This window comes from Xyrauchen texanus, chromosome 25 (assembly GCF_025860055.1).
Source record: "Xyrauchen texanus isolate HMW12.3.18 chromosome 25, RBS_HiC_50CHRs, whole genome shotgun sequence".
Taxonomy (NCBI): Eukaryota; Metazoa; Chordata; class Actinopteri; order Cypriniformes; family Catostomidae; genus Xyrauchen; species Xyrauchen texanus.
The window spans coordinates 39,996,572-40,015,946 of record NC_068300.1 but is presented as its reverse complement, the minus strand read 5'-3'; the positions used below and the strand labels follow the sequence as shown (position 1 = coordinate 40,015,946).

General features: G+C 42.9%; 1 protein-coding gene across 1 annotated transcript in view; it reads right to left on the bottom strand.

The window, feature by feature from the left end:
• Positions 1-19,375, bottom strand: part of opn7b (opsin 7, group member b) — a 71,524-nt gene that overhangs the window by 51,852 nt on the left and 297 nt on the right. The window contains exon 2 of the mRNA XM_052092162.1: positions 13,387-13,549. Coding sequence (XP_051948122.1) covers positions 13,387-13,549 — 163 coding nt within the window. The remainder of the gene's footprint in view (positions 1-13,386; positions 13,550-19,375) is intronic.

The window sequence follows — 19,375 nt, the reverse complement described above, 5'->3', positions numbered from 1 at the left end:
CCCATGGAAAACGCCACAGAGCTGAACCGAGTTACACAGACAAGTGGTGCAAGACGGGCAAACCTCTGTGTGCCTCGTAGCCAGCGCAGCAAGCCGTCGCATAACTACCCCCAACACACTGGCAGGCATGAAGTGGTCCCCTGCTCCTAGGGGGAACAGCTAACTGCTCAGAAGTATAAGGACAGGCTGGGGGCCAAATATAAGTGGTCCATCTGGGGGGTGTCCCTCCAAAGAGGAGGACACAGCGGAGACCACACCCGGCCCCGAGAGGGGTGGAAACCGCACATCGTGTGGAACGGCGCCGTGGTAGACCCTACCCAAAGGTGGGGAGGGGTTACTACAAACACGGCGACCCAGGGCAGAGGACCCTCTGTCCAAGGAAGACGCGGTTTGCCGGTAGGGAAAACATTTTGCGGGATATACATCACACAGGGTTGCCGAAGGGGGCAACCAGCACATGTGGAGCGCTTACCTCAGTACGGGGGCCTAGTGACGCCCGCACCGGGGGGGCAGTGAGCCTTTCTGAAGACTCAACGGCTGCTAGGCTAGGGAGGAAGAACGTCCAGGGTTCACACTTCCTGCAAACGCAACTAGGGAAAAGAGCGCACGTCTTCACCTCAAGGGAAGGGAAAGGAGCTATGCACAAGCGATACACCCGGCCAGCTGACCCGAACTTACCTGTTTGTGTCACCTGATAACACACGGGACGAAACTGGCTCAACCCTGAGGTTATAGAACCTCACAAAGGTGTTAGGTGTTGCCCAACCCGCGGCTCTACATATGTCTGCTAGAGAGGCGCAATGGGACAACACCCATGAAGCCGCAACGCCCTTGGTATAATGGGCTCGTAGGCCAGCAGGGGGCGGCACGTGCTGGGCATGGTATGCCATCGTGATGGCATCGATGACCCAGTGGGCGATCCTCTGTTTGGAGACAGCGCTTCCCTTCCGCTGTCCACCAAAGCAAACAAAGAGCTGCTCTGAGCTTCTAAAGCTCTGCGTGCGGTCCAAGTAGATGCGAAGAGCACGCACCGGACACAGCAACGTAAAGGTTGGGTCTGCCTCCTCCAGGGGCAGCGCTTGCAGGTTCACCACTTGATCCCTAAAGGGGGTCGTGGTAACCTTGGGCACATAGCCCGGTCGGGGTCTCAGGATGACGTGAGAGTAAGCCGGACCGAACTCTAGGCACAGTTCGCTAACAGAGAACGCCTGCAGGTCCCCTACCCTCTTGATGGAGGTGAGCGCCGTCAGGAGGGCGGTCTTCAGAGAGAGCGCCTTTAGCTCTGCTGACTCAAGGGGCTCAAAGGGAGCTCCCCGAAGGCCCCGAAGGACCACGGAGAGGTCCCACGAGGGAACGAGGCACGGCCTGGAGGGGTTTAACCTCCTCGCGCCCCTCAGGAACCTGATGATCAAATCGTGCTTCCCTAAATACTTACCTTCCACTGGATAAGCGGCTACATACACCTTCAACGTGGAGGGGGACAGCCGTCCCTCCAACCTTTCCTGCAGAAAGGAAAGCACTGATCCAACTGCACATCTCTGGGGGTCTTCACCACGGGAAGAACACCACTGAGCAAACAGACGCCACTTCAGGCCGTAAAGACGCCTCGTTGAGGGGGCTCTCGCCTGAGTGATCGTGTCTACCACCGCGGGTGGTAGGCCACCTAAGTCTACCGCATCCCGTCCAAGGGCCAGACATGGAGATTCCAGAGGTCTGGTCGCGGGTGCCAGCGACACAACGCCGACTGAGTGACAGACGGGGAACTAACTGAACCTAGTTTTAGTATAAGATGAAAACCCCTTTGTAACAAAGGTGCATTTAAATTAAGAGCTCGATGGTTCTCTCAGATGGTCAAAATGACTCTTTTCATAACTGCATTTCCCCTATTCTGATTCATTTTATTTTCACTTTTGTGTACATTCTTGCGAGTTGATTCTGGTCTGCTTGTAAATCAATGTAAATTTAACGATTCGATCTCAGCTCCATGCTAAGAAAAAGTACATTTTTTTGTGGCCATGAAAAATATCCTTTCTGAGAATTGATAGACAATCAATACTGAGTGTTCACTGGACGAACAGATAAATTGATTGTAATGTTAATTCAGCTATCTCAAGTTGATTCTAATAAATCAAAATCAAAATGTTTTCAAGATCAAAATGTTCATAATTAATTATAACAATTTATGATTAATTATTCATGTTTCCCTTTTAATTATATGTTGACTGTGGTATATTTTGATAAATAATCTCACCCCTGTTTCTAAAAGATTTAGCTTCAAAGCTATACCTATATGTGTAATATTATTGTCAATAAGCCACGAGAATAATATTACTCCTATAAGAGAATTAATCATAATTCTCTTATTAAAGCTAATTTCCTACAGTAGAATTTATGAGCTGATGAAACGAGATGTAATTTAAATACATTGTGATATTTTGGAGACTTTAGTGGCATATATGATAATATTGTATTTTTAAAAGGAGTTTGTAGGAGCCATAAGGCTATTAATAATGTTACTTAATGTCACGGCTGTATGTAACTATTGTCTGTACTCCCCCCTGTGGTAAGGGGAAAGAATTGCACCCCTTTTGGGGACTTCCTGAAGGTAGCCATCTTAAACAGGAAGTGATGTGGCAAGGGCAGAGGGGAAGTTTTTTGACCTACATTACACCACACTGCTTGTTTTGGAGGACAGAGGTTTGTCTTTAAGTGTTCACCTTTTTGTTACAATAAAGCTCAAGTCTTGTTAAAACAGGTGTAGCGTCAAACATACTTTCCCTCACAGAAGTGGCTTAAGAAGGAAAGGAAGCCACTACAGAGTTTTTTTTAAGAGGTGGAATTAGCTGTAAAAATTCAGATTGAATTGAATTGAACAAATTGAATTCTGCAGCCTTTTCTACTGTTCTTAGGACCCACATAGAAATACCTGGCAGAAGTTTCCACACTGCCAGGTTCTCTAAGATGGGTATTAATTTTGACACTTCTTGTTGAGGGGATGTAGAACGTTCCGTGTCCTGGACTAAGGCAGGAAGCAACGGTACACCCAACATTTTGCTGGAAGCCTCCAACTCCCGAAACAACAGAGGGGGTTGGAAGGGAGAGGTTTCGTGGGGGTATCGGGAGGGTCGAAGTGGATGATACACGCGCCCCGTCCCAAGGGTCACTGACCTGCTGTCTAATAAGCCTTCCCCACAAGTGTGGAGGTGGTCCTGCACTGCTTTGTGGGGAGAGTGGGTCTCTTTCGTGATAATGCCTAGCCAGGTGAGAGATAACCTGCAAGTGTCACTCCTACCGGCTACATCACTGAATATGTACATCACTGTGCCTCGACAACCACGATAGTCGAATATGTCTACGTCGAGGGCATGAAGACATGGGAAGTGTAAGGTTTCCTCCATGAACTAGAGAGCTCGTCATGGAGGTCATCAAAGAAAGCAAGGGACTGATATAGCGTTCTTTTTTTTTTTTGGCCACCAGAAGGAAATATGTCTTCTAGTTTGGGGGTCTCTTGTTCATGTGGCCAGTTTAACTGTAGTCTGGCCACATCCCGAGTAACCACCTCGAGTAATTCCTCAGCCGCTTTATTATTGTGCATGGAAAGCGCGCTTCAGGCTTACGAGGAGGATCAGCTGGATCTGGGGAGAGAGCGAGCGATAGGTACGGACAGTCTCTCGCTCCACAGCCATATCTATGCGAGAGCCCCATGATGAAAGAGTGGGCACTGGCTCTTGGAAGTAAGCAAGACGAGTGTGAAGCATTTTGACTGTAAATAGATCGCAATGCTTGCACCGCCTTGCCCCGACGCAAGAGCAGCATGATCTTCCCCCAAACACACAAAACAAAACTGGTGTGTGTCCATTTCAGCCATAGAGCATGAACATGGGAACACACACTGCTTGCTTTGTTAATCAGTCATTCTTTTTCTTCTTTTTTTTAAGAAAAGAGAAAGAGAAAGGTTTCTGCGCACTGCCTAACAATTATAACTCCTAACAGAGGGAAGTAGAAAGTTCTGACCGTCAAGAAGCACAACACACACAGAATGATCTGAAGGTAAAAGATCTGACAATGCACCTGTGACGCATCTATTTATAGCCCTGCTACAAGTGCATCCAATGATGTCACCAGCTGAGGCTATAAATTCTGGTCAATTTCATTGACGTGTTGCGTACATATTCACAGCTTGTCGTACCTAAAGTTGTTCCCAAAGCGCTAAATCAGTGCAGCATCAAAGTGTAGCTTTTTGACAGGGAACATTCCCTGCCTTAGGTCAGTTAGGATCACTGCTTTATATTAAGAATGTGAAATGTCAGAATAATAGTAGAGAGAATTATTTTTTTCAACTTTTATATCTTTCATCACATTCCCACTAGGTCAGATGTTTACATACACTTTGTTAGTATTTGGTAGCATTGCCTTTAAATTGGGTTAAACATTTTGAGTAGCCTTCCACAACTTCTCACAATAGGTTTCTGGAATGTTGTCCCATTCCTCCAGACAGAACTGGTGTAACTGAGACAGGTTTGCAGGCCTCCATACTCACACACACTTTTTTAGTTCTGCCCACAAATTATCTATCGGATTGAGATCAGGGCTTTGTGATGGCCACTCCAATACCTTGACTTTGTTGTCCTTAAGCCATTTTGCCCCAACTTAGGTGGTATGCTTGTGGTCATTGTCCATTTGGAAGACCTATTTGCAACCAAGCTTTAACTTCCTGGCTGATGTCTTGAGATGTTGCTTCAATATATCCACATAATTTTCCTTCCTCATGATGCCATGTATTTTGTGAAGTGTACCCGTCCCTCCTGCAGGAAAGCACCCCCACAACATGATGCTGCCACCCCAATGCTTCACGTTTGTGATGGTGTTCTTCAGCTTGCAAGCCTCACCCTTTGTCCTTCAAACATAACAATGGATATTATGGCCAAACAGTAACATTTTTGTTTCATCAGATCAGAGGATATTTCTCCAAAAAGTAAGATCTTTTGAAAACTGTAGTCTGGCTTTTTTATGGCGGTTTTGGTGCAATGGCTTCTTCCTTGCTGAGCAGCCTGTCGACATAGGACTTGTTCTACTGTGAATATAGATACTTGTCTACCTGTTTCCTCCAGCATCTTCACAAGGCCCTTTGCTGTTGTTCTGGGATTGATCTGCACTTTTCACACCAAATTATGTTCATCTCTAGGAGACCGAATGCATCTCCTTCCTGAACGGTATGATGGCTGCGTGGTCCCATGCTGTTTATACTTGCATACTATTGTTTGTACAGATGAACGTGGTACCATCAGGTGTTTGAAAATTGCTCCGAAGGATGAACCAGACTTGTGGAGGTCCACGATTTTTCTTTCTGAGGTCTTTTTTACTAATTAATTTATGAAGATTTTCCCATAATTTCAAGCAAAGAGATACTGAGTTTGAAGGTAGGCTTAAAAATACATCCACATTTACACCTCCAATTCAGTACACCTTCTATCAGAAGCTAATTGGCTAATTGCCCAAAGGCTTGACATCATTTTCCAAGCTGCTTAAAGGCATAGTTAACTTCACCATTGAACACCATTATTTTGGCAGAACTTTTATTTTGAAGTGTTTCTGTGTTGTTATAACCAAGTAGCTCTGACCAGAACCCTTCTATATAGGGAGCCTTCAAGCTTAGCCTAAAATAGTATAATGCTGCAGTCCCGTAGAAATTCTATGGGTGGTACACTGGCGAGTAGATAGTAGGCTATTCTTTTTGAAGGGATGTTTATGGAGGAGATTACGTTGAATAAACTGCTTTTGTGTGGAAACAGCTCATCATTTAAAGAATTGACCACCTGTCCATTAATCTTCAACATGTATTGCACTAAACAATACTTTTGGAGTAAACTATGTGTGGAGTTTACTATGATAAAATTTCTGTTTTGTAAGAGAAGGCATAGGTGTCAGTTTACAGCTCTCCCCGTTCATTTGTATGATATTCGCGAATTTCGACTTACTGTAGTAACATGCTAGTTAACCGTTATGCTCTCTCCTATTATAAAAACGTGGAGGTTTTGATCTCAGTACTGATGTTATGATGAGGTTCCCACTCTGGAAAAGCTGGTCGCGCCACCGAATAAGCCAGATGCAACGTGACTCAAAGTGATTATTAAACCGCAAAGGCTGCTGTTAATTAAATAAGTATGTACTCTGTTTGTGCCTTGCTCTACAAAGTGAATTTGTACTCTGCTATCATCTGCTTCAAACAGAGTGCTCGATGCACTTGATAGTTTTTCCTGTATGAACCAAGGAGGATTAAATGGTAAATGCGGTGCAGCCAGAGTCAGCACAACACTCTCCACACATTCACAGGTGCTCACATTTGAAGCGCGCTGCACATGCAAAAGGAACTATTGATGGATAAAAATAAAAGTGGAACACACATTCTGTACCACATGGTGGTGCTTTGCATAAATGTGACATAAACAACACTTGAAAATGTACACGCTTGACAAATTTTAACAGGTATATAATTTCAACCGGTATATCAATGGATCCACTAAATTCCAGAACAGCACACAAACATTCTGACCAATAAGGGAACAGTTTAATCCGATGGGACTTTTATTGACACTGGGTTTGGTATCGATGCCTTTTTCACGCATCATTAATCTGAAGATTATCCAGATGATTATTGAAGATATAGGAATTTGTTTCAGATAGATATAGGACTGCTCGTTGCACAATAGTTTGTCATTTCAAACATATTTCTCAACATAACTTGATGTTGTAATAATTAGAGGCAGGGTAAATTAAAGAGGGGTGTACCAGACGTGTCTGACAGATGACATGGCGTGTTAAAAGATTTATTAAAATTATTTTCTACATGGGTACACACACACTGCCAAAGCTCAACATCAAATATCTGCAGTTCCACAGAGCGCAACTCACATTTTTTTCCATTAAATTCTACTTCAATCATTATCAAAGGACATAGATTATTTGCTCTAGCCATCACTGGACGATATAGACTATTATTTATATGTTACTTTCATATAGCCTACACAATGTATTTTCAGTTAAAAATATGTTGTTTTGTGGTTTGACAGTTTGATAGAAAGACCTATTCAATGCTACATACAGAGACATTGTAGAATGAACTACATTGTCCGTTTCTAATCGTTCAGTTTGCGGAGTTACTAGAAGTATACACTAACCTGCAAACTCCTCAACGTCAATTTGTTCATTTTTGAAGAACAAAACCTTTGTAACTTTGGAGTGATTGATGCTGTGCCACCATCTTGTCCTCTGTATGTTTATCCCACCTGCGACCCGGCTTCAGTAATTGTAATATCACCACCTTGTGGTCTCCCATCGCTTTTATACCACACTATTAAACAGAAGGCCAGCTGAGTGAATTAGAAAGCATGCAAATTAGGCTTCTAATTTAAAGAGGACCTATTATGCAAATTCACTTTTACATGGTGTTTGTACCTAAATGTGAGTCTGCAGTGTGTGTACACAGCCACCCTACAATTTTAAAAATCCAACCACTCCTCTTTCTTATATTTCTATTAATCAAAAACAGTGAGACAAAATGAATGGTTTTTGTTTCTGCTCTAAAGTGCCGTCACGTTAGAGCAGGCCACGCCCACAACTGGTGCAGAATCCACCCTATATCATAGATTCTCCCCTGAGTGATATACATACAGTCCGCCATTTTTATCCGCACATTTTTATACCCACAATTAGACTGCTTTAGTTTAGTCTGCCGGAACCAAACACCAGAAACATTGATCATGATATATAGCTCTGCAATAAATTGAATGGCATCTATGCTTATATTATTTTATTTGTTTCCCTGCCTCAACCTAGGGACTCCTATCCTGAGGTCACCAGAACCGGCTGGATCCAGCACCATTCCTGCTACGTGTCACTGAATGATGATGACTAAATACAGCCGGTGCCAGCCAAGCATCTCTTCAGACTTCAGAGGATGAACTGATGCTAACTCCATACATAAGACATGGGATACTTCATATGCCATTGTCTGAACCTTGGATTTAGGATGGACCACACCGAATCTCACCGAAATGACCGGCCAGGTTGAACTGCTTTTCATATCCCTGATCTCTGCCTGCATCACCTCGGACTATTGATGGACTACAATCTTGAAATGGAATGCATAGACTATCAATTGCCAAAAAAAGCCTTCATCAGCCAATTAATAAGGACAATTGCATCTATGTGAACTTCTGCAGTTAATCCAGGCTGGACTTCAAAGACATTGGTCATTAATCTTACAGTTCAAACAAAATCGATGTTTAAACACTGACCCTTAACACTTATTTAGTTTAATAATTTTAAAACCATGATTTTAACTATACATAAGTAATATTGACATTATATTCTTGATGTTAGCCAGAGGGGAACTGGCCCCCACAGTGAGTCTGGTTTCTCCCAAGGTTATTTTTCTCCATTAATCAACATCTTATGGAGTTTTGTGTTCCTTGCCACAGTCGCCTTCAGCTTGCTCACTGAGGTTATTAATACAATTATTATTTAATTACTTAATTTTAAGCACGATTAACAATCGTATTTTATCTAATTACACAATGATGATTCATCGACATTATAGACATTACAGTTTTATCGTCTGTTAATGCTGATCTTCTGTAAAGCTGCTTTGAAATGATGTGTGTTGTGAAAGGTGCTATACAAATAAAATGTACTTGACCTGAGTGAGAAGAATAATGTCTCAGCTTCGTAAGTGTCATAAGTGTTCTGTTGTTGGCTGTAAAAGTGAACATAAGAGTCTTCATGTACTCAAGGCATCAGAGCCACTGAAGACATAGTGGACAAGTTTTGCTTTTGAAGGAAATATGCCCCATACATATATTCATGTATGTTTGTGCAAATAATTTTACACTGGACTGCTTTGTGAATGAGTGTCAATATAAAGCAGGATTGAAAAAAAATTGATTCTCAAGCATGGATTAGTACCAACTTTTCATATATGGCTGAACTCCGGTATTTATGCTGTATTGTTTCAGATTTGTTGCTGCTGTAGTATCTGAAGCAGGAGCTGTAAAGGCACAGCCCTCTTCCGGAAAGGGGGTGGGGAGTAGCAGCTAATTTGCATTTAAAGAGGCATTTATAACATAGTATAATAAATTATCCGTGGGGTATTTTAAGCTGAAACTTCAGACACATTCTGGGGACACCTGAGACTTATATTAGATCTTGTAAAAAGGAGCATAATAGGTGTCACGATTCCCTTGTTGTCTGCCCTGGGTTTCACTTGTCTTTGTCCAAAACTACACTTCCCATGATCCCTGGCCCTCATCACTGCCAGCCCTGTGTCATTGTGCTCACCTGATTGTAGTTTGTCATTATCATGTCTCCAGTGTATATAAACCCTATTTGTTATCCATTCCCTTGTTGATCGTCAATGTTTCTGGATGCTTGTTTTGCCTGTTTCCCTGTTTTTGTTCCTCCGTGTTTTTGTTCCTCCGTGTTTGTTTTATTTTTCCCAATGTGGATCTATCCTTTGTTCCTGTTTTGTCGTGTTATGATTTTTGCTTTAATAAAGACCTACTGCAATTAGATCATCGCCCCTCGTCTGCCTTCCTGCTCATCGTAACAGAACGATCGACCAACAATGGATCTAGCAGGGTTCCTCAAGGAGCTGACACAGGCGGACTTGTCTGTCCGGGAGTTCTCCCACTTCTTCGCCAGCGTGGCCAGTTACACCGGCTGGGATGACCACACTTTGAAGGTGGCGTACCGGTTCGGTGTACCCAAACACTGGTGGTGGGAATTACCAGATACCGGAGACTACACCTGGCAAGAATATGTGGGACTCATCGTAGAGGAATTAGCTGCCAGGGAGCCACCTCTCCTGATCCCAGCTTCCGCTTCTGGGCTTTCCTCGCCAGCCACGGTGAGTGAGCCAACCCCCACGCCTGCTGTGGTCAACGAACCAGCGCTGCCAACTTCATCCGCCCGGAGGAGGAGGAGAAGAGGAAAGGCCTCTGCTCTCCAGCCTCCGCCAACCACGGCCAACCAGCCAATGCCTGCAGCCCCGAACGTCAGTGAGCCAGTGCCTGTAGCCCCGAACGTCAGTAAGCCAGCGCCTGTAGCCTCGACCGTCCCAGAACCAGCGCCTGTAGCCTCGACTGTCCAAGAGCCAGCGCATCTCGAGCCTTCCAGGGCTCCGCATCCTGAGCCTTCTACGGTTCCGCCTCCCGAGCCTCCCAGGGCTCCGTCTCTCGAGCCTCCCAGGGCTCCGTCTCTCGAGCCTCCCAGGGCTCCTCCTCTTGAGCCTCCCTACGGCTCCACCTCCAGAGCATTCCAGGTCTTCGCCTCTAGAGCCTCCTACGGCGCCACCTCCCTCGGCTCCGCCTCCAGAGCCTCCTACGGCTCCAACTCCCTTGGCTCTGCCTCCAGACCTCCTACGACTCCGCCTCCAGAGCCTTCCAGGTCTTCGCCTCTAGAGCCTCCTACGGCTCTGCCTCCAGAGCCTTCCAGGTCTTCGCCTCTAGAGCCTCCTACGGTGCCATCTCCCTCGGCTCCGCCTCCAGAGCCTCCTACGGCTCTGCCTCCAGAGCCTCCTACGACTCCGCCTCCAGAGCCTTCCAGGTCTTCGCCTCTAGAGCCTCCTACGGCGCTACCTCCCTCGGCTCCGCCTCCAGAGCCTTCCAGGTCCCGCCTCTAAAGTCTCCTACAGTGCCACCTTCCTCGGCTCAGCCTCCTGGCTCAGCCTCCTGAGCCTTCCTCGGCCCAGCCTCCAGAGCCTCCCTCGGCTCCACCTCCTGAGCCCCTATTGGTTCTGCCTCTCTTGGCTCCGCCTCCTGAGTCTCCCTCAGCTCCGCCTCCTAGGCCTCCCTCAGCTCCGCCTCCCGAGCCTCCCTCAGCTCCGCCTCCCGAGCCTCCCTCAGCTCCGCCTCCTGAGCCTCCAGAACCTCCTTCAGTTCCACCTCCTGAGCCTCCCTCGGCTCCGCCTCCTGGGCCTCCCATAGCTCCACCTCCTGAGCCTCCCGAGCCTCTCTCAGCTCCGCCTCCCGAGCCTCTCTCAGCTCCTCCTCCCGAGCCTCCAGAGCCTCCCTCAGCTCCGCCTCCTGAGCCTCCAGAACGTCCTTCAGTTCCACCTCCTGAGCCTCCCTTGGCTCCGCCTCCAGTGGCTCCCTCAGCTCCACCTCCGAAGCCTTCTACGATGTGGTCTCCTGAGCAGTCCACAGCTCCGCCTACCTCGGCTCCGCCCTCGGAGTTCCCCATGGCTGTGGTCCTGAGGCCACCTCCCAGTCCTCCTGAACCTGTCTTTGCTCTGTGGCCAGCTCCCAGGCCACCTGATCCAGTTCTCTTGTGGCCACCTTGGACTGCCTGTCTGCCCCCTGTGCCTCCTTGGACTGCCTGTCTGATCCCTGTGCCTCCTTGGACCGCCTTCTTGCCCCCTGTGCCTCCTTGGACTGCCTGTCTGCCCCCTGTGCCTCCTTGGACTGCCTGTCTGCTCTCTGTGCCCCCTTGGACTGCCTGTCTTGTGCCCCTTTGGACTGTCGGTTTGCCCCTTGTGCTCCCTTGGTCTGTCTGTTTGCCCCTTGTCCCCTCTTTGGCCTGCCCCCCCCCACCCACTTCTTGGATGTTTTTTTTTGGGTATTCCCTTTTTGTTTTTGAGGAGCGTCTGGAAGCCGCTCCTTTGAGGGGGGGTTATGTCACGATTCCCTTTTTGTCTGCCCTGGGTTTCACTTGTCTTTGTCCAAAACTACACTTCCCATGATCCCCGGCCCTCATCACTGCCAGCCCTGTGTCATTGTGCTCACCTGATTGTAGTTTGTCATCATCATGTCTCCAGTGTATATAAATCCTGTTTGTTCTCCATTCCCTTGTCGATGTTTCTGGATGCTTGTTTTGCCTGTTTCCCTGTTTATGTCCTCCGTGTTTTTGTTCCTCCGTGTTTGTTTTATTTTTCCCAATGTGGATATTTCCTTTATTCCTGTTTTGTCGTGTTATGATTTTTGCTTTAATAAAGACCTACTGCAATTAGATCCTTGCCCCTCATCTGCCTTCCTGCTCATCGTAACAATAGGTCTCCTTTGATATTTTTTAAATGTTGATGCCTCAAAAATATATTGATAAAATACCGTAATAATCTATATAGTATATCAATATTTTATGACAGCACTAATTGCCACAGTTTTGTTGCCTTGTGAAGTGAACTGAACCAAGAAGAAAATGCAACATTCTAACAAAAGTCCCTGTTTCGGGAACAAATCAAACAAGATACAGGTCTAAAAAACAAACAAACAAACAAATAAAAAAACTTAAGATTCTTTTTTGACAAGATAGTGGATAAAAGAATGCATATCATATTCTTAGCTCATGATCCATCTGTCCCTTCTATTTGCACTGGTGTCAGTTTGAACCTATTTCACTATCATTTTTACTAGGCACTTATTGATAGTTAACAGGATACTGGGTCTAACAGCGTCAAAAACATATCTAAGAAGATGTGGGGGAATAAGGTCAAGGGGAGAAACTGTAGTTTTAGTTGACCAACAATTTATTGTAAACAGTACGTGAAATATGTTCAAACTAGCTTAAAGCACCAGTCCAAATGGAATGGACAGATGGATCATTGGCAGAGAATAGAATATATGATCTAATATCGTTATCTTGTCAACAAAGAATCTGAGGGCGTTTTCAGACCTGTAGCTCATTTGATTTGTTCCGAAACAGGGGCTTAAATTGTTACAACATTGCATTTACTTCTTGGTTCGCTTCTTGGATTTCTTAAACCTCAACAAGAGTTAAACTGAGATCATGGTTTTTGGGCCTTCTGAAGCCTCGGGTTTACCAAACCTTAATTTTGGTAATTTGTAAAAAAAAAAAAAGCATTTGTGAAAATCCTAGGTGTTTTATTTGACAGTTTTGGCTAAAGTCAAGGCTTTTCTCTCTTTTAAGGATTTTGAAAGGTTGATTTGTGCCCTTTTTCACATCTAAACTTCAATCTTAGGTATATTGTGATGTTTTATGTATTTTGTTTTGAAAAGATGTTTTTTATAGTATAATTTTGATATTTGTTTATATTGCTTTTGTTGTTGTACAGCACATTGGTCAACTATTGTTGTTTTAATTTGTGCTTTATTAAAATTTAAATTACATTGACAATTGACAAAGTTACCGTATAACTTTAGATGATATGAAATACAGCACACAAGTCATATTTACTACTTTTATGTTGCATGTTATATGGAAAATAGCTGCATGAAGATCCTTAAAATTCTCCTTTTGTGTACTATAGAAAAAATTGCAGCATATGGGTCTGGAATGACATGAGGGTGAGTAAATAATGACAGAATTGAAATTATTGGGTGATTTCTTTCTTTGACTTTTATGTGAAATGTTCCTGCTGTAAGTGAGTTTCACCTGTGAGCGAAAGCAGAGGGAATAGCGAAGGGGAAGAGGAATATTGTCATGCCCAAATCACTGATGGACAGATTGATGATAAAAAACTCTGCTGGCTTAAGAGATGACTTCTTACGATAGGCCACAAACAACAAAGTAGTGTTTCCTAACACAGACAGCACACCTGCACAGGGAAAGACAGAGAGATGGTGTTAGACACAGTGCAAACTGGTTTATAAAGGAAAGCTTTATCGACAGCATTTGTTACTAAATTGTGCAAAAACAAACAAGGTGATAGAATACTAAGGTGATGGAAACAGTTTATTTGCAAATGTTGACGTGTTTTGACCATTTGTGAAGGTGTTACGAGTGTACGATAGCTTGATGTGATTGACCCAATGAAAGGTCTGACCTTAGCACACAATTATTGAATACTGACTTGACATTCAGTGTTTAACCTACAGCTGGTTGTGAAAGTGGGTCCTCACAATCCTCCAGAATTTTTTTTTAAGTGGGGGCACTCCCAGGTCTGCGGAGGCTAGTGGCGTATGGGCATCACAGCCATTTCGGCCTCTCATTATATCAGATTTATATAAATAAAAAATGTATTCTGCAGGGTGTCCTGGCAGCATTTAATAAAAAGATTTAAAATTGCTCCAATTCTGCAAACAAATCTCTCTACCAAGCAAGGAGGTCATTAAGCTGCTCCATCATCATTACAAGGGAAATACGCATGATGCAGTGGATGGAAACACACAGTGATTCATATTTTCTTTAGTCAAATTTGTAGAACTAAGCATAAATATGTGAAGCAGTTTGACTGAAACCCATCTTGAGCGTAGCTGTCAGTTTGAACTCTCAATGAGAGAACATATTTGGGGCTCAGTTGGTAGAGCGGGTCGGTCACTAATCGCAGGGTTGGTGGTTCGAATCCCGGCCCACACAACTCCACATGCTGAAGTGTCCCTGGGCAAGACACTGAACCCCAAGTTGCTCCCAATGGCAGGCTAGCACCTTACATAGTAGCTCTGCCACCATTGGTGTGTGAATGGGTGAATGAGATGCAGTGTAAAGCACTTTGCATACCATTAAGGCTTAAAAAGGCACTATATAAGTGCAGACCATTTACCATAAGCAACAGACACATTAGTGTATTTACATTTATGCTGTGTCTGAAACAATTTATTAATTCACTCATTCATATTTAACCACACAGGAAATGTTACAATCGTTATATTCAGAATATTTCACAAACAGTGAGTGAATTCAGACACTGAAATCTGAATTGACTATTTAGAATGTTTTATATATGTGGTTTGGATTGGATTAGTATAGATTCAATGTTGTTCTTTTCTGTCCAGTCTGTAAACAACAGATTTGAGTCAGATACTCCAAAAAAATATAGCTTATAAAGCTCATATTTTTCCTAACTCACTTACATCAAGTCTTTCTTTAAAAAACAAAAATCAGCCATAAAGTTTAAATCAACATTTTAAATGTGGGACTACTGTTCTAGGGATATGAATGTATAGGTTACAGATGAAACCTTTGTTCCCCGGGCTGACGCTATGGGAGTTCCTCACTGGAGGGACTGTTACTAAACTCTTTTAGAATCATGCCAATCTCATTGGCAGATTGCACTTGGCACTCTGCCCCTTATGTGTGTGTCTCAAAGCATAAAAAGTACAGCGCCATTTAATCAGGATTTTTAGACAGATGAGAGGGGATCTCATATCTCAGTCCCTTAACAGTGAGAAATAAGTAGTGAGGTGTGTGTACGCAGGTGTTCTTTTTTGACTGTCAATGCCAGCAAGCCTCCCACCCACATGGGGTGGTCGCCCTGCCCAACTTAATCAATTAGAGCTGGTGGGCCTTGTGCATCCATTGTCATTTCAGATGCACCGTCGCAGTCTTCTGGCATGCAAACAAAGGGCAATACAACAGTCACCAGACTTGGATGGTATTCTAATTTCCGGCATACAATGGTGGGAAAAGCTAAATCCCCGTCCTGAGAATGCAGAAGAACCCACTTCACTAGGTTTAACATGGCATGCATGCCTCGTGCATATGCAAATAGTTCTGTTATTCTTGTTTTGATGTGGCAGCCTTCTGAAATGTCTACTACAAAAGTAAAACAGTCAACAAAGTGACCTGCAGTATGCTACATCTTGTTAATGGTTCGAAAACTGCGGGGTTTTGTTAATGGTTCGAAAACCTTCTTGAGGCTGGAAGAAAGCACTGCTTGTCACAACAAGTTTTTACACATCACCAACAGCAATAAAACAGGCACTGAAATTGACCTGCGTCATGCCGCCAACTTGTTCGCAATGGCGGGAAAGCGAGAGGGCTGCAATTGGGACGGTGAGTGTTTTTTCTCTCTTAAAGGACAGTGGAAAGACACTTTCCGCCTTACTTTGCATACGTCTTAAGTTGTTATATTGCATTATATTACATGGCAGTCTTTTGACACGCTGCTAAAAAAAAGCAAGAGAGGCAATTGACCCTCCTATGATTTTCAGTCATTTTTTAACAGAATCACTTTTGCTGATTTAATCAAAATGGTTCCCTATCAAAAGAATAGTAGTCCCACATTCATCCGACTTGAAAAGGAAGTTCTAGTTATTCATCACCAACATATTTACCTATGTTATTTATGTTTGGATTTACCTCTATGTAAAAATGAATTTTGTTGTATCATTGAACGCATTAGAATAGGTGTTATAATATTGGATATAACTTTGCAAGTGATCCTCCACTAAACTAGACCATGTGTAATTAGAGGGATGGGAGATCCCCTTAATTACATGCCTTTGCACCAAAACCCGGCTCTACAATGACTTGTGAGACAACCCTTAAAATTATTGTGGGGCTCAGTGCTTTCACAGAAAAGGCTTACAGCAACACTTTGTTTAAGTTTTATTGCACGGTTAATAAAAAAATACATAATTTTATGTGGCTCATTGTACTCATTGTTCCTGGTGAAAGGAACCTGCATCATATGTCCACATATGCATGCCCACTGACAATGCCAGTGTCAACTTGAAATGTTTTTCCGAAATCAGGATGAAATTCAGTGGGAAATGCTAACATGTCCTCTCAGTGCAGGCTTGAGTTGATTGAGAAAGTGTTTTAGTCGGAAAGTGTTTTAGTCGGAGCATGATGCATATAGCTGTATAGCTGCAGGTGCCATTGGTTGATCACATAGTACTTCAAATGCGTATATGTATATAACTTTAATAAAAACGAATCACATTTCAAAAACAAAACTACTTGTTTATTATAAAACAATAAAGTTAAATAATTTTATAAATTAAGGCATATTCTTTGTGCACACAAACCATGTAGAACATTGCGCGCAGCCACTGATCCAGAGTCAGTTTTTTTTTTGCTAGAACACAGAGAAGTTCAGCTGCATATGTCAGTGAATTGAGTGAGCATTTCACCCTTTATATCATGTTGGGCCAGGGAAAGGCTAGTCTTATAATCCCTCTGCCTAAGTGTGTTGTAGGGTATTACATATATAATTTAGAGATGTGGATCAGTTATGTAGGGTATTTTGCACGCATTCTACCACCGTTATATGTATTATAATTTGCACGCATTCTAGCACCATTATATGTAAGGATATTTGGTATGCTAAATTTAGAAGGGAATTTAGAGTCTCAAAATATGTGAGCTATGATTTAACCTTATAGAGTCTGTTGACAATACCTTAAGAACCATTTATCCTTCTTTGAGTCTACATCAATTTGCTATCGGATTACCCAAATTATTGAATCAATACACCAGCACTTTGAGCACAATATTGGATATGTACTTGTGTTCATTGTGTTGCTTGGTTCTTGGCACTTGGTTGAATGTTCGTTCCGTTGATGTTTTGATCTCTGTATGGTCGAAGTTTATTGTCTGTATGAATGATGAGGGATAAAGGCGGCCGGTGACGATGGTTCGAGAGAGAGAGAATTACGGGCATGTCCGTCGTGTGTGTGTTTATGTCCTTGTTTTAAGTTTCTCATTAAAATATTATTTATGTTGACAAGCCGGTTCTCGCCTCCTCCTTGCCCATCCTTTAACTGTGCATCCCCCAAAGGTGTCCTGCGCCAATCAGAAGTGACTTTTCAGAGCCACGTGGTCAACTGGGCTGTCTTTTCCGACAGAGATATGGTCATTTGTTTCAGACTCTTAAAAATGTCCCGTTCAAAAACAGTGCATATTTAATCATGAGCTTTTATATCTTGAGAATGGTACAAGAGACATGATATTCGTTGTCATCAGCTTTCTCTTCATACACCAGCGAACGCTTACATACTAAACATTCTATTTTTTTATGGATGTTATATGTGTAGGTAACAAAACATGAAAATCTCTGGTTACAAAATCATATTGGTTTTACACATCATTGCATTTTATCAAGTTAAGCCTTGTAGTTACCATTCTTAGTAGAATGAGATGAATCATACAAAATGTAAGATTATATTTATCAATTATAGGTGATTGCACATCGCTACACACATTTTAAAGAGGTTCATCAGTCTATAATCATTCATTTGTCAGGTACAAATTTTACCACAGTTCAAAGTGATTTTCAGCATTATCTAGCAAGGCTAGATTAAGATGAAATGTCTTAAAGTTGTGCAAATCTGAAGGTCCTTGTAACCTTACAAAAGAGAAGTCTGCTTTAACTCTGTGGAAGATCAGGAGATCAGGTTGCGGAGGGGCCGTTCTGACCAATGAAAGGCCCCTCCGCAACCTGTGCCATTTTATTTATGATGTAGAAACATTCCAAGTTGAAAGTTTTTTCTATATCCAAATCATGTTGTTTCAATTCTTCTGTGTGTATAATCCAACAGTGTTTACAGACGTTTTTAAGCAGTGTGTATTTAGTAATCACGTTTCACTCACCGGAATGTTGAATGTTAAATTCTTTAACACAGAGCAGTTCAGATGCAAACCGTTCCTAGACCTGTGCTTACAGGCTGCTTTAAAACAGAGCATTTTGGATGCAGAAGCTGTCAGTGATCATTCCACATTGGATGAAACTGTATGCGTAATCATGCTATGGCCAAGGGAAGACTTCTCCTTATCAATCTTGGCAAAAAAAGTTTTACATACCAGAATGTAACACGTTTGATAAAAATGGCTGTGATTGTCATGACAAAGGCAACATTTATGGTGGCTGCACATGCAAGCTCCACTGCACAACAAATCCACCGCCACCAATTAATGTATGTTTACAACAAGATTTCACTGAAGCTTTCAGATTTATATTCCTTTACCAGTAATATTTTGCAGTTTTTAAAACATAAATCTCAGGGTGGGCTAAAAGAAGACTTATTGTGCTCTGTATATCACTGATGGGCATGGCTCACATTCTCTAGAATAACAATACCCATCATGCACTACCCACACATACAACAACATCTCACACAGCTTGCACACTTATTCGTGACTTCTTGCAATATGAGGAAAGGAGAGGCATAGAACAGAAATGTTTAAAATATTTTAAAGAGTTACTCAGACGTTATGGTCTTAAAAAAGAAAAAGAAAAAACATATTACTTGTTATTCGAAAAAGTAATCTAATTGTGTTACGCATGTTCCCTGTAATATGTTACCCCCATGACTTTAACCTTTGCATTACATAACCAACTACATTTACAAGCTTGTTCGAGTGTGATCAAATTATGTGGTAACTGATAGAGAATTGCAATTGTGATGTAAAGGGGTATGAGTCCTGAACAGCACACGAGTTGACACTTAAGTCGAAATTGTCATAGAAGCACCACAAAATGACATGGTTGCTTTAGAAATGACGTTTTTCATCTAACATTTGTTTTCTGAAACAATCAATTAAGTTTAAGGTTTAGGCTAGGGAGGTAGGTTTTGTTGATTTTAAACTCAAAATAGCATTTACCTCATCTGTTTGGGAGAACATTTAACTAAATTGTAGTGCCAAACAGTGGATATTTTACCATATAACTGTGACATGTGTAATGAACCACATAATGTAA